General features: G+C 34.2%; 1 protein-coding gene across 1 annotated transcript in view; it reads right to left on the bottom strand.

Annotated features, from left to right (window-relative positions):
- Positions 1-931: 931 nt before the first annotated feature.
- Positions 932-20,912, bottom strand: part of DCDC1 (doublecortin domain containing 1) — a 161,582-nt gene continuing 141,601 nt past the window's right edge. The window contains exons 10-15 of the mRNA XM_012725188.1: positions 19,377-19,478; positions 16,143-16,306; positions 13,114-13,239; positions 9,848-9,953; positions 2,822-2,941; positions 932-1,039 (exon numbers count right to left, since the gene is read on the bottom strand). Of these exons, the coding sequence (XP_012580642.1) occupies positions 932-1,039; positions 2,822-2,941; positions 9,848-9,953; positions 13,114-13,239; positions 16,143-16,306; positions 19,377-19,478 (726 nt within the window). The remainder of the gene's footprint in view (positions 1,040-2,821; positions 2,942-9,847; positions 9,954-13,113; positions 13,240-16,142; positions 16,307-19,376; positions 19,479-20,912) is intronic.

The raw sequence follows: 20,912 nt of genomic DNA, 5'->3' as shown, positions 1-20,912 counted from the left end.
TTCATATTTTCCATTTTTTTGTAGTGTAAGAGATACAGCCAGGATTTACACTTGGGAATCTGACTCTGTAGTTTACTATAAATTACTATGAGATATTCTAATACCTATTAGACAATATGCTTTCTATATTAGAGAAAATTCCCATTCTGTTTTGTGACTAGGTTATTTTGTTTTTTACCTAGTTCCTCCTTACTACCTATCATGCTAGACAGCTTTCTAAGTCCTAACATACAATAGACTTGTTTTTGTAAACTTAAAATGAAATCAGAAGACAAAAGAGAAGAAAAACAAAGCTTCGAAGATATAACATTTCTACACTACTGGATATAAATCAAATTTCCTCCTCTTTACAATTTTTTTTAAAAAATTGTCTGGTTTCAGGGTATTTAACTTAAATTTTTCTTTTTATTAAGGAGGGTGTTTTTTAAATTTTAGTATCATTTCCTAAATCAGAAACAAAAACAAAACTTTTAGTGCCTCACAAGCCAGTAATTTTTGCTCTCATTTTCACAGTCCAAAATGTAATATTAAGAAGATGGAAAAAATGTTAGGAACATGCACAGAACATTAAAATTTTTAATTAGCAATCAAAATGGATATAAGGAAATGAGTTCTGATAATTATAGAGTAAAGCAGCAGCTTTTGTACAACATCAGTACATGTTGAAGGCCAATATTTCACTTTTAAAAATATCTAAGGAATGCTCCTAAGCTAAGTGGCATACAATTTCAAGCTTATTTTAGGTCTGGAAAATTACTACTGATATTATGAACACAAATTTAAATGCCTAATGAAAATCCCGCCCAAGCCAGGAAGCGACATGACTTGACTGCTTAGAAATCTTGAAAGTATCATTATTGTTTTGAGTTAAATAGCTCATAAGCATTACCTTTTCTGTAGCATTAACTTATATCCTTCTAGTGATGTTCCCTCAGTGGCCTTGACTCTGATTGGATGACCAATAGCTAGGCAGCCCTGAGTTATCGCTCTGCTCAGGATCATTCCAGTCTTCCAATGAATAGAGAGAGGAGAGAAAGGTCTAAATAAGTTAAAAGAACCAGAAAATTCAACAATGTGTCACAAATAGTGAGGTCATTATGCCTGGATAACCCTGGATATTAACAGTTGCTGAAAGTGAAACACTACCCACAACTTAGCAGTCAGTGAGCCCTGCTCAGAATCAGTGATCTTCTGTCCAACAAGGGTGGCATTTTACAGTTCAGCGCAAAATAAAACAGACCTTGATATCTTCATTTGTCCTTTTTTTTCTGTGCATATTTCACAGTGCAGCGATTTAGGGTCCATCACGTGTCACTTGTTATAGTTATAACTACAGAGCATACTTGAAATATGCACAGAAAAAAAGTGCAGTGAACTGAAAAGACTGAAACAAATCCTTAACCTTCGTACCAATTGAAAGTTTTTACTCTGAGTCTAAATACCATGGGTTAAACATTTTAAGGTGGTTTGTGGACTGCTTTTGTTTTAAATGCCAGCATTGTCCTTTAAGGACACTGATTGAGAATCTTACTTAAATAGCCACTCAGCAATTGCTTACACAGTGAAGAAACACATTTTAAATAAGCGATAATCACCAAGGAAGTTATTTGCACATACTGATGATGTATGGAATGCAAGATTCCCTATCTTAACAGGTAATAAGGTTTCTTTTGAAAAATGGAAGAGAATTTTCAGTCTATGTTTTTAATTGCCTTCTTTTTAGAATGTAACATTTATTGCTCTTGCTTTTGCTATATGGAAAATAAATACATAATGACTTAGGTAAGTTTTGTTGTTTGGTCTTAAAAAGCAGTAAATACAGTCCTTATTTGACATGGAACTGCTTGGGTGAAGAAAAAGAATCACTTTACTAAACTCTTTCTGCATACCGGATACTCTGCCTATACTCACACATGCTTTCCCACCAAATCTCCACAGCAACTGTGCAAGGCAGATTGACTAAATTCACTTTGTACATAAGGAAACAGTGGTTCCAGACAGCTAAGTAACTTATTCAAGATCACACAAAATCCAAAACCCATCTTTGTATCAGTAAGCACTTAGAATATTTTTGAGAAAAAAATTTAATAAGCATAGGCTTTCTGATATCATGAAGTTCTAGGACCAGAAATTGTGTAGTTATAGAATATAAGATATAGGTGCACCTCTTTTCAGATGAGAAAGTGGAAATTCAGACAAAGTGAGTGATATATCTATCATCACATAGCTATTCAATGATAGAGATAAGACTGGAACACTTCCATCATATTCATAAATTGGTCAAAAATAGAGCAGTCTTGGCCCTCCCTGGTGGCGCAGCGGGTTAAAGCACAGCACTGAGAATCTGAAGCCACTTCCGCATGAGTTCGATTCCCGCCTGCCCCGGAGGAGACCACATGGCGAGCCAGACCTCTCCTGACCCGCCCGCTGCTCCCCTCAGCAGTGTACTTCGTCAATCCGCCTGTTCTGCTCCCCACTCTATCTCTGGTGAAGCCTCTCACCGCCCCTGAGCCTCTGGCCTGTACCCCAGTTCTGTATGAATAAATAAATAAATCTTTAAAAAAAAAAATAGAGCAGTCAAAAGGCACAAGTTTTGAAGTCAGGCTATGGAATATGAACTAATGAGCACATGTCATTGTGCGCTGAATTCTCATGTGAGATCTACAGATATCCTCAGCATTAGACAAACCAACAGGAGAAAAACAATATTAATAATAGTCAACAATTTATATGCTCTCACTGCATACTTGTGTACATAAGAGCTGGAGAAGCATGGAACACCAGCAAAGAAGTTACTTAGAGAGCAGACATTGTTGGATACCTTTGTGATAAGCCACACACTGGATGAAGACGCTATCTGAGTCTTGCTGTGCACCTTGCTGCTTATGGAATTCTGCTTTCTGATGGAAACAGTTGCAAGAAGAACAACATTGGGATCTACCTAAACCATGAGAAAAAGTATAAATTTTTAACTTTAATCTGACAGTTAACTTTCCTCAACACTCTTACCCAAAATAAGTGATCCTAGAACATTATGTTTCAGATTGAGATCTTTTTTGAAACTGAAGTGTCAGAGACCTTTGCCTAAATTAATGGCAAATGATATCACTAAATATTTTTCCTGCTCTAGAAAAAAAATGTACAATAGTAGAGGAAATGACACATACAAATTCAATCATTCATATGAATGATATAATAGTGCTCTAGGTGTGAAGAATGGCAGCCACACTTCTGTTAAGCAACCTGAACCAAGCCTTGAAGGATTTTGAATTTTCACAAGAATAATGAAGATTAAAAAGGTAAGGAAGCAGAATCAATATATCTTAAGATTTGTTGGTAGGCTCAAAAGGTAAATTTGACCAAACTGAAGGTGTCCAGTGTGAGGCTATGGACTTAGATGCCAGTGGGTAGCCACTGAAAGCTCTCAAGCAGGAAGGACTGGATTACAGCAGATTTTAGTAAGGTTGACCAGACAAAGATAGATGTAATGGATTGAGAATGGAGAGATCAAAGGCAGGGAAAACAGTTGGATGTCTGTACAATTTCTTAAGAATAAAGAGATATTTGCTGAGATTTCAACGATACATGTGGGCATGAATGGTAGTGGACCAACTGGAGAGACACTACTTCCCTGTCTCCTGTGTTTGTAACCACATTAAATATGTTAAATATATTGTGAACCTTTTAGGAGTTTCTTACCTAGGCTTCACTGTCAAATTAATAAGCATTCATGTCACCTGAAGGAATTCTACCATTTCATATTCAATAAACTACTCCACCTCTTATGATTATTTCCCCTGTGTAAGCATGATATGTTTTTAAATAGCAAAATTGATTTGTTTAGATAATGGGTATATGCCACTTTAACCTCAACAACTGGCATTATCTCAATAATGATTCAAATTACTTTCTAATATTCTACGCTGTTAATACTCATATTTGTTAAGTAGTAAATGATTTTTTTAAATACAAAAGTTAAATAAAAACTTAAAACCTAATGCCTTCTAAAAGTGACCGGGCAAGAATAAAAGGTGTATCTAATAAAACTGTTAAAATTATTATTGTATAGTGATAATCACTTCTCAACAGAAGAAGTGTCTTATGATTCCTATATGTGAGCAAAGAATTTAAGAAATACAGCAATGCTACTACATAAGCAGATTTGCCTTACAGCTCTTTGTGTATTCCCCGTGGCCCAATTCTGGAGGAGAATACCCCCACAGTGCCTGAACAATGATAAACTATATTCTACTAATCCATCCACCACAGGATTCAGCATTTAAAGCAGCACTCTTACTCAACCTCCTAACTCCAAGTTGCCATCACACTCAAAACTCTCCTCTGCAACTGGGAAGAAGATTGTTTTGACTGGAATTAGTCAGACAGAAGAACAGCACTGCCAACTGCTTCTTTGTACAGCACCTGCTGCCAGCGCCTAAATTCTTGTTATCTCCACAACATGGTTTAATCTTTTAACAGTTGGCTTATTGGTGAAGAGCGAAGGGGTCCTTTGTGTCTGTCTTGGGTTGGCACCCAGTATTAATACCATGCTGTTTTTCAAGAGATATTTTGCTGGACAGTTCCCAAGTGATTCTATATAGAACAGACACAGCCAGGCCCACTAACTTAGCTTCATTTCATGTTATTAAAAAAAAAAATTGATTCTGCCAAGTCTGGGGTCCTGCTACACTTAAAACTGACAATAGCCATTACATTTCTCTTAATGACTTCACCTTTTTTACTTTTTAATCTAATCTGATAATTTAGCTTTATGAAGGTGGGGGAGATTAAAAAAAAACTATAAAAATTGGAATTCAGAAAAGCACTCTGTGAGTGTGCATGTACGTGTGTGTACTTGTGTGTATACATGCAAAGGTGTATGTATAAAAGTATTTGTGTTGACAACAGTCTCTAAATACATACCATTATGCATGTCACTAAAATCCCTTTAAATCTTGTTAAGAATCAATAGATAGATAGATAGATCTATTATTCTTTTGAATGCTTTCACCTCTACCTCCTTTTAAATGGCCCCTATAACTTATTCTGACTTTGCTAATATAGAAGCTAACTATGATTTAAATGATGTTTACAATATGCTAGGTCAGTTGAAACTTCTTGTTTAACTTTATTTTCCCAAATCCCAATAAAAGTGAATAGGCTGTCACCATTGCTGGGCCAATATCGTCTTTTCTTGTAAACCAGCTGAAGAGCAAGATATACCAAGAAATTTGTCTTAAAGGGGATTTCACAGATCTTTTTTTCTAATAAAATGACTTACTTTTGCTATCAATACATTGGAGAAGATTTCACTTTTCATAGTAAATTTAAGGTCAAGTAAAAAAAGATATAAAACTTTTATATCACAAATGTTAATATTATAAAATATTTCATTATATCCCTAATTCACTCTTACAGCATGCATTTTCTAAATCTACAACTAATCCACCTACTCACATTTAAGACCAAGAACTAGAAACAATGTAAACAGAAAATATCAGTGAATACATAATTATATAACCAAACAAGCCATCTAACATCTAGTTATGTGGTCTTTAAAAAAAGTTCTGATTATCATTCTAAACATGAGGATGGAACTTGAAATTTTACTTAAAGTACTACTCTAAGGCAAGACAATCCAATTAAAACTTAAAAATGTCGTTTCCCCAGTATAATGATTTGTAGAAAATATCCTAAACAACTTTCAAAGAAAGTAAAGACTACTTGCCTCTTCCCAATATCATGCCAGCATCCATGACTGTAAATTTACAAAAATTTGCCAAAATTCTAAAGTCCTAAATTGGTACTATTCTGACAGTTTCCATACCAAAAGTTGTCACCAATGTGCCACTGATGTCTGATTATAACAAAAGACTAACATCAAAATATAATCCCATTTCATGTTTGCAAAACATAAGACTGCCATACACTGAAGTTCATTTTTTCTGCTGTACTTTCCCATAACCAGGCATAACTGAAGCAATTATTTTTGTGATTTTTTTCTTTTGTAACAGCTACTATGAAGTTTAAATGAATGGAAACATTTTATTACCTTTAAAGAGAGACACTTTTAAAAGGAAACCATCTAAAAATGTTTTCAATCGAAATAACAATAGAGCAGTGTTGAAAGTGATAGTCACGAACTTGTCAATTTGTAATAAATTCAAAACCTTTTTTTTTTTTGGAAATGGATAAAAGAGCAACAGGTTATAATTGTCAGGGTTATACCTGTCTCTCACATACTAATAGGGATTATATGTTCCAACTTTTCAACTGTAGGAAAGGTTTTACTTGTCAATAAGAGATTTAAAAGAACAGTCAGGGGCTGGGCACTGGTATTTCTATCTCAAGCCAATTTTAAAACTTATGCATCAAGAATATCGGCTTTTGCCCCACTTTTCTGTACCTTGGCTGTAATCCTCTTAGCGTCTTCTTTACCACAATGAGCATCAAGAGTCCACAATAAAATTCCCTATAGAGATCTATCACCTCTGGTGAATCTCCCTTTAAAAGTTCTTCTTTCAGGTTTTTAAATTACTATTTCCAATGTACTGATCATCTCTCTATATATAATTAGACAATTTTCTGAAAGGATTTCAAAGGTTTCATAGCTAAGAAAGGACCATTTTCCTTTGAAAGGTTTTCTTTACTAGCCAGTTTATCAAATCTTCTTACTTATACTACTATGTTGGTTAGATTAAAATTTTATTTAAAACCAATTTCTTTTTTAAAAAATACAATAGTGTACAAACTTTACTTAAGAAGAGTGTTTTCTGACTTTCATAAAGTCACTAAAACCATTCAACAGTCACAGTGGAGTAAAGTTCTTTCATTTTTCAATATTAGAAAATATATTCATCTTTTAAAGTGCTACTTTGGAATGCAATCAAAGAGAGAAGTTGTCTTGGGTTACTGTACCCTAAAAATGCTTTGATAGACATTTTTTCTCAAGTTTGACCTAGTCTCTCTTGAACGAGTTAAATGTGAATTCAATTCCATCTAGCTAGCTCTAAGCATCTAGATATTGCAAAAGAGACAAGTCTAATCACCATGTCCTATTAACCCAAGGAATTTCCAATCTGGTAAGAAAGCTAAGATGAGGGCCTCAATTTATGTTCTAGTTACTTGTTTTAAATATAATTGCTAAATGATGAGACAGGGATAGTTTTGTTTTGTTTTGTTTTTATGAGAACAGTTTCTCCTATTCTCTTTTGTTTCCTAAGCAATATTAATTCTCCAAAAAGCAAATGCATTCTCATATTACAAGGATTAAATTTAAAAGTGATTTTATTCCTCAGTAGTAGGAAATCAAAATTTTATTTAAAAATGATAACTTTCTAAGTGATACAATGACTTAATTTCAGTTACATATTTGTCACAGAGTTCCCACTGAAATGTGGGCATTGTCATGACAGAGCATTAAATCTCTGACTTTATTTTGGACACCTGGAGTTATTATAATATTTGCTTTTGTGACAAAATTATATTTTATAAGCTTGCTTACTATCATGAATTACTTATCTTCACCTTGGTTTTCCTCTTAGGTTACCTCTTCTTTATTATAGAATTATCCCAACTTTCATCTGTAATTCCCTCTTTCTTCAGTAATCACATCCTGAGTTTCTATTATATATTAGCAACTAGTAGGATATTAGAAATACTTCATCAATTTAGGGATCAATATCCTTAGGAGATCATAGTCTAGCTGTGTGGTTTTATGGTGTGCCTATAATTGAGCGATTCAAAGAAAGTTTGGAACAAATATTATTTTGAAAAGCCAAGGGCATCCTAAGTTATCTTCCTAAGACAAGGATCTAATGAGATCTTGCCTATGCATGAATATGGCACCTTGCTTTTTATAGGACAACCCCTAACATTGACTTATAACCTTTTATGATCTGAAGCCAACATTCTCATTAGACCCTATCATTCTCCCTTACTACCCTAATGTGAACTGATTGGTGATTGACTACAAATTATGCAAAGCATTTAAGAGGATTTTAATATTATAAATGGCACAAAATGTATACAAGGGAGGTCTCAAGGCCAGGAACATCACATCTGACTGGATGGGGGTAAAGACAGATTTCATGGAGCAGACACAATCAGACAAACCTAGATTGATGAGCAGGATCTAAAACAATGTATTAAATGCTCACTATATTCCAGGCATTGTGCTAGGAGATGACACAAACATTACAGAGAAGGTCGGGGTCAGTGATAAGGAAGGTTTATTCCAGGCAGAGGGACTATATGAGCAAAACCCATGTGCAAATAACAGAAACATATAGTGTTCTCAGAAAGTCACAAATGAACAACCTAAAATACACAGAGAATAGTGAGCCTTAAAAGATAGGTTTTAGCTAACTTTTAAAAATCAATAACAAAAATGTACTGTGTAGCTGTCCTACTTTGAAGGCCTTAATCTAGGACTCAGAAATTCAGAGATGATTAAGACATAATGTCTATAGCCCAAGAATTCTCAATTTAGTGGGGGAGAAAACACAAAAGCAAATGCCTATACCGAAACACAAACTGAGCACAATTTTCAACAGATGAAATGAGTTCTGAGAATACAGAATAATTTGAAAATAATTCTCTCTGGAGGATCTTAGAAAGCTTCATAGAAAAAGAAGCTGAAAAAAACATTTAGAAGCAGAGCTTATAGGCACTGAACAACACATGCCATGGGACAAATATGCCAAAGAATAAAGCATGTATGGGATACAATTTATCAACCCTGACTGTAGATTAGAACACAAAGAAGATCAAGGGGAAGAGACTGGAAAGGTAAATTAAGAGAAGGGGAAGATCAGGGGAGAATCGTAGAGATGAGGATTTGGAGCTTCAGTAGGCAACAACCATCATGAGAGATTTTTGAGCAAGAAAATAATGTTATAGGAAAAAAAAATAACTAAACTACAAAGGAACTCTGTTGAGGTCTGAACTTTAGTAAATTAACCTTAAGTCAAATGAATATAAAATTTAAAAAACATTAAATCTTAGTGTACCATTCAACTAAATATTTTCTAAATTTGCTCAAAAACAGACAAAAATAAAAAATATGTATTTATTCAATTTTTACAGCTATACTATTTAGATTCATATGCTCCTTGCTCAATGTCAGTATAAATTTTTATGTCATAGAACGAAAGGCGGCATGGCCCAGGTTGGGACCATGTGTCTTTTACACTGACTTTTGAAAATAAAGGCCCCAGATCAGTTAACAGATGCCTCACTTCCTTTGGGCAGCTCTACATCTCAGGGTGCTTGTTGGTTCCTATGTCAAACACTCAAAAACTAAAAACTTATGCAATTGAAATGAATAATTTTTCTAAGAAAAACAAAGGAATTATCATTTCTTCAGATATAAGTTTAACATATCTTCCATAGATAAACTGGAGGAAAAAATTCTTTACTGGAAAGAACAAATTAATAGACCTTCTGGATTGGACTGTCATGAGTTGGGTTTTCTAAGAATTAAGGTTCCTTAGATACATTGAAGAATGGAGCAAGTAGATCAGATCCTAAAGTACAAAGAAATAGTGGTGAATTTAAAGACTTTTGTAAACAACTCTGAGTTAATAAAACAACTTGTTAAAAGAAAAATATACCAATCAGTAAGAATTAATATAATTCAAGAAGAATTTCTTTCAAGTGGGAATGCTATCTGGTGGGTCAGTTTTAAGGAGCTTAATTAATAGGAAGTTAAAAAAAAACTTCTAAATATTAGTAAAATAATTTATAACTTTCAAAATTTTTCATAACTACCCACTTAGTGAGTATATATGGAATGAGTGTCCAATACATAAAATACACCATATTAAATTCAACAAACGATACTGACCTTGTTCTGTAAGAAATGGTTATCCAAGTCCACCTTTTCAAATTGATCAGGTATTTGCTGACTGATACAGCTGAAATTAACTGGAAATCCCTCACAAACTTCCCAACTAAGAAAAATGAAATTTAATTGTTTTTATTAGAATAAAATATTTATATACTCTTTAGTTTGCATAATAATGTGTACATCTTACATTCTTATAGCAAAAGGAAAACCAAAACATAGCTTGTAATCTTTTTTTTTTTAAAGATGTATTTGTGCATATAAAATCTGGAGTAGAGGCCAGAGGTGCAGGAGTTAAGAGGATTCACCAGAGATACAGTGGGGGAACAGAACAGGTGGATCTACTGAAATACACTACTAAGGGGAGCAGAGGGTGAGACAGGAGAGGTCTGTTGTGCCATGTGGGTCACCTGCCTGGTTGGGGATGGAACTCATGTTGCAGTGGCTGCCAGATAGCTTCATAGTGCTGCACTTTAACCATTTGTGCCATTAGGAAGGCCCAGCTTGTAAACTCTTTACAGAAATTTGTAAAGTGCCTGGCTCCCAAAATTTGGAAAGGCAACTTTAAAATTTCACTTTGTAATTATTTACCAGGAGCTTTCCTGTCTAATTATTAATAGAATAGACAAACAAAACATGAATTTTAATTTAACAGCATCACTCATAGTGAAGATCATCTTTAAAACTGAATTTATATTTTAAAAACATTGGCTTATAAATTATAGAGGATGTTTTTATACTTATGATGTTTGTATGAAGCACATACATTTGACCTTTTTAGAGAATATTAAGAAGCAGCACAGCGTCATAGATAAACGAGCAAAACACAAACTGGAGAGATTGGGTTTCATTCATAGTGCTGTCAAGTCACTAATTTTAAAAGTGAGTCAATTTTTAACCTAAACAAAAGGAATTGGTGCAACATAGATATTTTAGGAAATACCTATGGCATGTTATTCAATAGAAACCACTATTGGGACTAATAGTACTTTTTATTAATACGCTGATATATATATATATATATATATATGATTATTAAGGTTTAAATTAATGGCCCTCTTTAGTACATAGAAAGAAAATTCAATTTATTCCAAATTTAAGTAAATTATCTTTAAAGTTACTCTGTATTTGATAAGGACAGTTTCATATTGTTATACTTTGGGACCTAGATCTATTTTGAATCCATTTAACTGAACAACATTCATTACATGCAGGGGAGTAAATTTTTTAAAAAATACATAAAAATATTAATTTACAAATATAAGCTGCTAGATAATAATTAAAAGGGAATAGTCTAGACAAAGTTTACAACTTGGGGAGAGATTATTGCACATGAAATAAATCTTTTCATAAATAAAAATGTCTATAATAACATTGCAGATGAGTTATTTTCTATTTCTAAAGAAAAAGAGAAAAAGATAAAGTAGACTCACATCTTGCCTGGAAAGTACAGTCCTTAGGGGACAGACATGTTGTTTAAATTGCTACGAAGGAAAGCCATAGAATTTGCCTTTGTAGCAACAGGTTGACACTATCTGGACTGAGTGACCTCATCAGACAGTTTATGCTATTTGGGTTTGTGCTCTATAAACTTCAGCCATCCACACATATATTTAGGAACGTTGTGATGTGTTAAAAGTTAAAGATCTGTTTCCCACTATCCAAAAGTGAATGATCTGGTGTAACCTATCATAAGTCAAAATAGCAAAAAACAAAGAAGCAATTACCATTAATTTATATGGAAAAAAAAATTGAACCTTCCCAGACTCCAAAACAAACTATCAAATCATGCCAACAACACATAAATACATAAAATAATGCTTATTTCTGGTCAAAACAGAAATGATATGATAAATAGACCAACAGTATAAAATGGTTGTCAGGGAAGGCTTGGCAATGCCACCCTTGCTGCTCAGAGAGTGCTAGCTCTGAAAATACTGCAAAGCAAACTGAGAGCTATTTTACTTTTTGTCATAAAAGAAAAAAAATCCTCTTAGGATTTCCTTTGGTTAGTGAAAAGAGATACTAGTGTAGAGCTTTTGTAAAAATGAAATGGCAGAATTCAAACTTTCACATAGCAGACTAAACTATTGCTCAACAGCCACAAAGTATGTTCTCATCATCATAGAAAGATCTATTGGACAGTGCTGGAGAGTGGTCATACAACCAATTCTTAAGGAAAACAATCTGTTGTAACACCATGCATGGAACTGGAAGGGATTGAGCTGAGTGAAATAAGTCAGAAGGAGTAAGACAAAGAGACGATAATTTTGCTGATATGTCGAAAATAAAGTAAGAGACAGAACTAAAACCAAAACCAATCCTGTAAAGTTAACACCACCAGAAGGAGAGAGTGAGGGTGATGGATAAAGGGGAGGGAGGGAATGGACCTAATGGTCAATAGTGGAGGATTATGAGCACTTTGGTGGTGGGTGTGGTAACATAATCTGAAAAACTGAACCTATACAGCTATCACACATAATATTGTGACTGAATGCTGCCTAGTTTAAAATATATACATTATGGGGGGGGGGCGGAAAAACAATCTGGATAATAAGCAACTGGCTTGATAACATTCCCCTTGTGTGACTGCTACTTTGATTTTTTGCCTCATTTTTTTGTCTCTGTAAAATGGAGTAATAATAGGATAAAGAGAAATAATGGAATTAAAATAATTTTTTGGAGATACTAAATTCTTACCTAAGTCATTTAGAACTGTGCTTGGCCTACGGTCAACACTTAGTAATTGCAGATTTCATTTCTACAGATAAGAAACTGACACCCATATGCACATGGACCATCCTGAACAAAAACAAAGCTACAGGCCCAGTCCTCAAACTAGTATTATTCTTTTCACTAAACTACCAAACTTATAGCATATTGCTTTTGTTTTTAATTTATTATACTCAAATAAAATGTTTAGATACTTAGACAAAAACCACATTATTTAAAGTATTAATGATTTCATATAAAATTATTAATTATGAAAGATCCCTAAAACAGTTTTTATATTTCAGACAAAATTGCACAGAAATTTTGCAATCTGCAAAGCATGCACTGGTTTGCTCAATGCAGCATTTTTTTTAAACTATTTTTTAAGTTTTTTAGGAATTAGCTCAATACATCATGAAACAAGTCAACAAAATGAAAAAAAAAAGCTTATCTAATATGATTCAAAGGACATCTTCTAATGTTTCAATCTCTTGCTCTGGGAAATCCTGAATTAGATGATGTAGACTACTTTAACCAAGTACATGTTAATTTACTTGTCACATCCAGGTAGTAGAACAGCATTAGGATCCAAGAAGGTTTTATATGCAATTGTAATACCATGTCTGGCAAATGCAGTCACTTGGTCAAAGGTCAAACCCAAAATGGGGTTTAGTGGAGATCTGGAAAATGGAAAAAAATGAAAGAATGAAAGCTATTGTAAAATATATACAAACACTGAAATGTGAGCACAAATAAATGTTACAAATATATCATATCTAATAAAAGACATAACATGTCGGTATCCTGTGCTGACATGTGAAATGCACATTTAATTTATTTGGATAATTTAATATGTTCAAAATAGTTGCAGCATGTATAATTAAGAGAAAAAATTTCCATAACAAAAGCAAAGTATTTAGTTGAGAACAACTGTTATTCATATAGTGTTCATTTTTTTCATTTGTAACTGCAAATGAATGTTAATACACCACAATAATATTTGCAGGTTGATAAATGAATCTTTAATATTTGATTGCAAACAATTTTTTGGAAGTTCACTAAATATTGCTCTGATTTGACCTAGGTTAATTTCATGGAATATATTGTTAATGGGTAATTTTATTATTTGAGAATAACAATCAAATGGAAAATAAAAGTTATGACAATACTATCAAATATGAGCCTTTTTTCCAGAAATGGTAGCAAAGATTTTATTATATTTAACTTTAGAACTATAGGACTCAACCAATAATGTAGTGTTATTGTCAAAAACATTTAAACTGAGTATAATAATGAGAAAAAGACTCATACGAATTCAGAAATGTGAACCATTCTGTAAGAAAAGTGCCTGAATTAAAACAAATCAATATAAGAAAAAACAGAACAAAAGGTGAGGGGGATATTCTAGATTAAAAGGAATAACTAAATATAACATGAAACTCTTTTGGAGACTGGATTATAAAGCACATTTTAGGTAGGGTGATAGTAAATGATATGAAGTCACTGTTTACTGTGTTAGAATATTAGAATGTGGTGACACAGAACAACCTATTCTTAAATTACATGACCAAAACATTTATGGAAAAAGCCTCAGTGGTTTTCTGGAATTAATTTTTTAAATTAATTTTAAAAGAGGGAAAAATAAGAGAGTAGTTAGCTCTTTAAATTAGTGAATCTGGGTCTTCACTGCTCTGTTCTTTCAAGTTTTCTGTAGATTGTATTTTTTCAAAGTAAAAATTGAGGGAAAATAATTAAAAGGTTTCAAAATAGAAGCACACAGTGGCAAAATCATCTTTTGAAAATGAGTAGCGTGACGTCCCATAGCAACATAATTTTGCACATTAGAGTTGCTCTCTGAAAATAAGCATTATTTTAGTATGTATTGTACATTTTCTCAATGTATTTTAAAAGAAGGAAATAACTTTTCACATAAATTTTAGAATTTCCAGTAGTAGAAAAATGCTGTATTTTTTCTCTGGTGTTTTTTATACTAGACTCAAACCTAGCAAAAAAAAAAAAAAAAAGATTAACATATTAAAATAGCAAAGAAATGCAACAAATATATACACCTCTGAAACTCTATTTACAATCCTTAGCTGATTTTAGAAAATTCCAAATATTTAGCATTTTACTAGTTATTCCATGAATGTGACCCAATTAACCAAGAATAAGTATTTTATCTTATTAAAATACTATGTTGTAGCAAACATCATTAAAAACATCAAAATTAGTCAGACATTTTCACTTTAACAAAGATATCAAGAAGAAATAACAATGACAAACATTTTATTCTAGCCTTCCTTGTCATTGGAAGAGCTTGATAAATTATTTGAGAAATCTTGCCGCTTTACAATTCATCACTGCTTTTATCATTGCAAAACAATTCTCACAATGTAATTAAATTACATTTGAAAATCTGCTATTGAAAAAGCATCATTCCTTACAGAAATTTTTAATTCTATAAACTGCACAGCATAAATTATTAAATACTCTAACTTTATTGGGACAACATAAGATTTTATAATATGCCACCTGCAACTTAACCTACCAACTTCTTCCCAAACCTTCACGGAGTTCTGAGTGGATCTGTTTCAATATTTGAAATTTTGACTCAGAAAATACAGTAAATCCATCTCTTAGTTCTGTTATTTTCATAATAAATATATGATCAATTATATTCTATAAGCAAAGCTATTTCCCCCTCTTCTGTCCTAAAGATATGGAGCCTTAAAAAAATTAAAAGTACACAGAAAAGCATGTTTGTTTCCTGACAAGCAGGTTCGGAGTTCATCTGGATGTGTCCTGTCAAAACATGCATACATTTCCAAGACAGTCCACACAACAGTCCAGTTAGTTCATCAGTGCTTATAGACTGCAACCTTTTTCTTTTCTCAGAAATGCAGATAATTTTTATGCAGGTATTTACCAATCCACTAAAATTTACACAATGCTCAGCAATAACCAGTAATTATTGTGGGATAATGTGAGGCACTTTTGAGGAATATAACTTTGATAGGAGAGGGCTTACAAGCTTTACCAATTTATCTTTAGCTGTGCTGTCATTGGTGCTTAAAAGGTTAAGACTTTATTTGTGAAAACATAGAGAGATAGTAGGGAATCATGTTGTCTACAGCTTCATAAATCTTGCTTAAGATCCTTTTCAATTACCATCCATTTCTCCTTTAAAAAGGGACAAAAAATAGAGGAGTGGAAGCAGGTCAGGGCAGTGTGCGACAATGACAGTGTGATGGGCTTGGGCCCCCTGTAGCGTTTCCATCTGCTATCATTAAGGTGACTACTCAGACATGAACAAATCCCACTTGCTGTGCTGACAGGCAGACTTCAAGAACTATGACAAGGCATTAAGACAGAAAGTCAGAAAAGAGAGAGAGAGAGAGAGATGTCATATCCCACAAACAATACTGCCTTACATACACCAAAAAAAAAAAAAAAAACCTGAAATTTTTGTTTGAATTAAAAATAATTTTTTCCATAAAACGTATTACTTGGCTTCTCAACTCTCCTTTTAAATTAACTTGTCCCTCAGAAGATTCAGAACAGAGAAATAGCACCTGGCTCCTACCTGTATGCTTTACCGTAAGAGACCCAAATTTTTTGCTCATTCTTCAGCAAAAGTGGATTCTTAATTTCTTGACCATGCTCATCATAAAGCCGGACTGAAGAAATATTGAGGCCTGATGGGTTGATGGAAGAACCGTGAAGCTTTTGAAGAATCTTGAGAAGTAACTGGAGGTGGAAAAAAGAGGAGGAAGAAGAAAAAATAACCTAAAGTGTGAACATCTGTAAAAAAATGTCTCTACTCTATAACAAATGAAGTCCAAACAAATGATAATTAAATTCATATAGAATGTTAAAAGAAGTGTGAAATGACGGCAATGTTTAGCTCAGTGTAAAGTAACAAAATGAGCATGGGCTTTTAACCAGCAGGGGGTGCCACAGGCTTGTGATTGAGCTCTGACCCTTTGGCTCAGGGACTGAAAGCAGATGTGACAGTCTTACAGAAAGAGCATTTAGCTTTTCTACACACAGGAACAGTTCTTTTTGATAAGGGTTACACCTTTCTAGTCTGAACTACACATCTTAGGGTAAGGTCTTTCCAGAGCACATTCACGTTTTACAGTGAGCAATCTCCCCACCCCCAAATAATCTCAGATCACCAATGGTAGAGTAATCGACCACTTACAGGATTGCAAAAATAAATGACTTTCAGCTTACATCGGTTCACTTAGAAGAACTCTTCCTGAGCGTAATTTAATTAAGAGCCCTATAAAAGCTTGCAAGCACTCTCAATAATGAATGTTATCAAGTTGTGAATAAGACATAATTGAAGTGTAAAGTATGAAATGATATTTCAAATATTTCAATGTATGAAATGATATTTCAAATATTTTAATATTTGAAATAGTAGCACTACCAGTATTCACTTCCAACATGTAGTCTCTAAATTATCAAGACATATCTAATTTTAGGCATTTTTCAAATTGAAAGTAAAGCTAACTTCAACTATGTTGCATATAACATTTTAAGATATTTTTTCAGCATTATCTATCACCTTTGAGTGTTTAGGCTTCTGCTCTTTCTTGCCTGCTCTCTCCATCACTCTGTTCTTCCCCAGTTTTTCTAACAGGCTTCCTTTATTTCCCCCCCTTGTCAGTTCACTTGTCTCTTAATTTCTTGTTCCTTTGTAATCTCGGCAGGGATGCAGATATAGTTGTAGCCTTTTCTTACCTATCTGATTTTCAGGCTGCTTGCTTTTTTTTTTTTTCTTTTTCTCCTTCTATTATTTGCCACTGAAGTTATTGAAAAGTGCTAAATGCTGGAGCTCCAAGAGGAAAGATGAGAAAAACCCAATCCTGTTATTTTTCTAGGGTTTCCCTACCAATCAGCTATAAACTTTTGACCAAGTAAGGTATTTTTTAACCATTTTAAAAAAGCTATGCTTTGCTCTGATTATAGATAACTGTACTCCAACCTAATCAGATCTACCTTGCTTCATCAGCTCTACATTACCAGATTTTTAGCCTCAGAAGGGCTGAAAAGTCACATTTTTCATTTCATTAAAGTTAATGCTTCTCACTCAGCATACCTAATTGATTACTGATTACAAACACTGATGGTTCTCCTTAGGTAAAGCTGTTAGAATAGTAAAAACCTGCATTTTGTTTTATCACTGGAACCACAAACATATTTTGAAAATGTAGATTGTGTTCACAAAGCCCTACATTTATTTCTGTGTGGGCTCAGGCCTTCAACTTATTTTTTTGTAGCTTTGCTATTATTTCAGAAGACATGTAATGTTGATCATTTTAAAAATCACAGTGATTTTGTTTTACAGCCATCACCTTTTTGTATAGGGGAAAGAGATGAGGGATTTAAGGCTAGAAGCAGGACAGAAATGTGTACACAAAAAACAGGGGTGTGTGGTACAGAAGGGATGTGAACACCTGACCGCTTAACCAAATTCACTTTCACAGAAGTTGCATTGTAATCTCTATTTTCTCAACTTGGTGACAGACTGCATTTTAGGTGTTCAAAGATAAGCATTCGACAGACTACAGGAGGTAAAGGCCTCAGTGCCTTTCATCTCTAGGTCATTGGTTAGGGCTGGGTTATGGTGACCAAAAATTGTGATAATTTTCACCCATTTATCTTTAAAGCTATCATCACCAGGCCTTTATAAGATAAGGATTTGTTCAGGGACCTGAGAAGAGTGTGAACATCTTAGGCTAGTGATTGAGACAAGCGTGCACCAAGGGAACGATCATGCTTGGTGTCACAGTACTCTCCCAAAGAGTTTTATCATTCCCCTAAAGCAAGATTTTCCCCCAAATTTATTTGCATTTATTAGCAATGCACACATCAATTTTAGTGTGTAATAAGCCAACACAAAAACTTTCTATAGAACATTATCTTCACATATAATAATATAAATGTCATCTTCAATTTTAAAATGAACAATAGAGTGAATCACTCAACTGTGAAAAGAGGAAAGATGGGTGAATTCTAGGGAGGCTCTTATATCACAGTGACTTGTATAGTAAGTGGTCAAGAAACCAGTCAAGGCTCTGGCTCCTTCTTTCCCTAATCAATCAAGGCAGCATTTCCATTTCTCTGGGACCCAACTAACAGTGGGAGGAGTGTCCTAATTCCGTGCAACTGTTGGGACTGACTGCACAGGCAGTGGATACCAGAAAGATAAGTCTGAGGATACTGAACTGAGGGGGGGGGGGGAGGAGCAATTCTCTAAACAAAGGGCAAGCAACAGGGCCCCTACTACCGGTGTATACTCAGGTGCATAACCCCAATTTGTAAACAATGGGGTCTCAGTGTCCTTTTATGTAAGACAAAGGCCCAAAGTAAAGAACCTGAACATGCTGTTTTTGCATGTTCCCAAATGCCTACAAAGTAGGCAAAAGTAGAGTGCCTAAGATCAACTGTCTGGACTCGCTCCCAAGGAACACAGAAGACCAAGACTGCAGGTTAGTGAAGTAGTAAAAATACTGTATACCCAGAACATACCCTCCACTAAATATAACATCATACGAGTAAACAAAAGGGAAATCCCAGAGTCCAGAGTAGACAGATCTCCAAATGAAGAAGCATAATTATGATTAAAATGCTAATAAGAGGCCAGAAATTATACTAAAGCTTAGAGCCTAAAGTATTTAGAAATCAAGCTAAAAATTAGCAACCATTACAGATTCAGCAAGTGACTGATCTTCTTGGAACTTCAAAGATGTAATTGTCTAAATTAACTAGAAGGAACTTGGAAGACAATTAGACATAGTCAACTCACTCTTTCCATCATAGCTCCAGTTTGAGTTGGATTATTTGACCCCAAATCTTTCTTGCTGATACAAACAGAGATCTCTCCAGTGTTTTTACCATTTTCAAATATCTGAAAAATAATTACATTCAAAATCAAAAACTAAATACATACACAGATGTACATATACCCATATATAGATGCTAGTAGTCCTGGCTTTGCACAGTACTGCTTCAGCAGAAAGTCTTGCATATGGAAAATGTACAAACCAAGGCCAACCTATATGAGTATGTACAAGTAGGTAAGTGGCAATGTTATTCTGAAAAAAACATAAAGCCAGACCCTTCCTGGTTGTGCAAAGGGTTAAAGAGAAATACTGTTAAGCTATCCGCAGGCACTGCAGCATGAGATTGATTCCCAGCCAGGGAGATGACCCACATGGCATGGCAGACCTTTCCTGGCCCACCCACTGCACCCTACAGCAGTGTATTTAGTCACTCTGCCTGTTCTGCTCCCTACTCTGTCTCTGGTGAATCCTCTCACCCCCACATGTCTGGCCTTTACTCCAGTTCTACTATGCATAAATAAACAAATCTTAAAAAAAAAAAGCCATGCATTATATGAAGAAAATTTAGTTTATATTTAAAATACATAAGATTTCAACTCATCTTTCAACTCACTGCAGGAAATTCAAGCTGACAGAGTTAGTGCATGACCATAAGATGAAAGCCATCTGTTCTAAGTGCATACATACATATGCAACAAATCACTGGGAATCCTTTACATTGTACAGCACACTCAAATGGAGGGAAAAGGTTAGCAAACATTCAGGTTATGACTACTCATACTACCTGGCTCACACATTACAAAAGCATTAAAAGTCACAAAACAGGGCCCTTGCTGGTGGCATAGCAGTTTAAAGCACAGTACTAAGAAGCTAAAGCCACTTCAACATGAGTTCGATCCCTACCCCACAGGTGACCCCCATGGCCCAGCAGACCTCTCCTGTCTCGCCTGCTGCTCCCCTCAACAGTGTACTTTGTCAGTTGGCTTTTTCTGCTCCCCACTGTCTCTGGTGAATCCTCTCACTGCCCCTGCACCTCTGGCCTGTACCCTAGTTCTGTATGCATAAATAAATAAATCTTTTTTAAAAAGTCACAAAATAGCTTGATTAACTACCCAGTACACTTTTTTGGGAGGGCCTAATTGTCTTTGAACATTTCTTTATACTGTAATTTTGTCACATTTTGTATAAGGAGAATAAAACGATAATTTAATCTTCCCTCTGACAAGGGTATAAAAATTATTTTTAACAGATTAGAAAAGTTTCCATTTTTTCACAACTTCACTGGTTATTTCATTAAAAATATTAGGATAGACATCAAATTTGAGAAGATTGCGATTAGGTTTCTTTAAAATGTAAGCTGTAAAAAATACAAGAATTTTCTACGAATAAGATGACTATTAATTTTACATGATGTTTCTCCTCCACTGACTACATGCTTTTGGTGCTAGGTTTTATTTTTTTTTAACAGTTTATTTTTACATCATTTTGTACATTTTTTT

Source organism: Condylura cristata, unplaced genomic scaffold (genome assembly GCF_000260355.1).
Source record: "Condylura cristata isolate star-nosed mole 26May11 unplaced genomic scaffold, ConCri1.0 scaffold00015, whole genome shotgun sequence".
Taxonomy (NCBI): Eukaryota; Metazoa; Chordata; class Mammalia; order Eulipotyphla; family Talpidae; genus Condylura; species Condylura cristata.
Note: the sequence above shows the minus strand (reverse complement) of the source record. Positions and strands in the feature narration are given on the sequence as shown.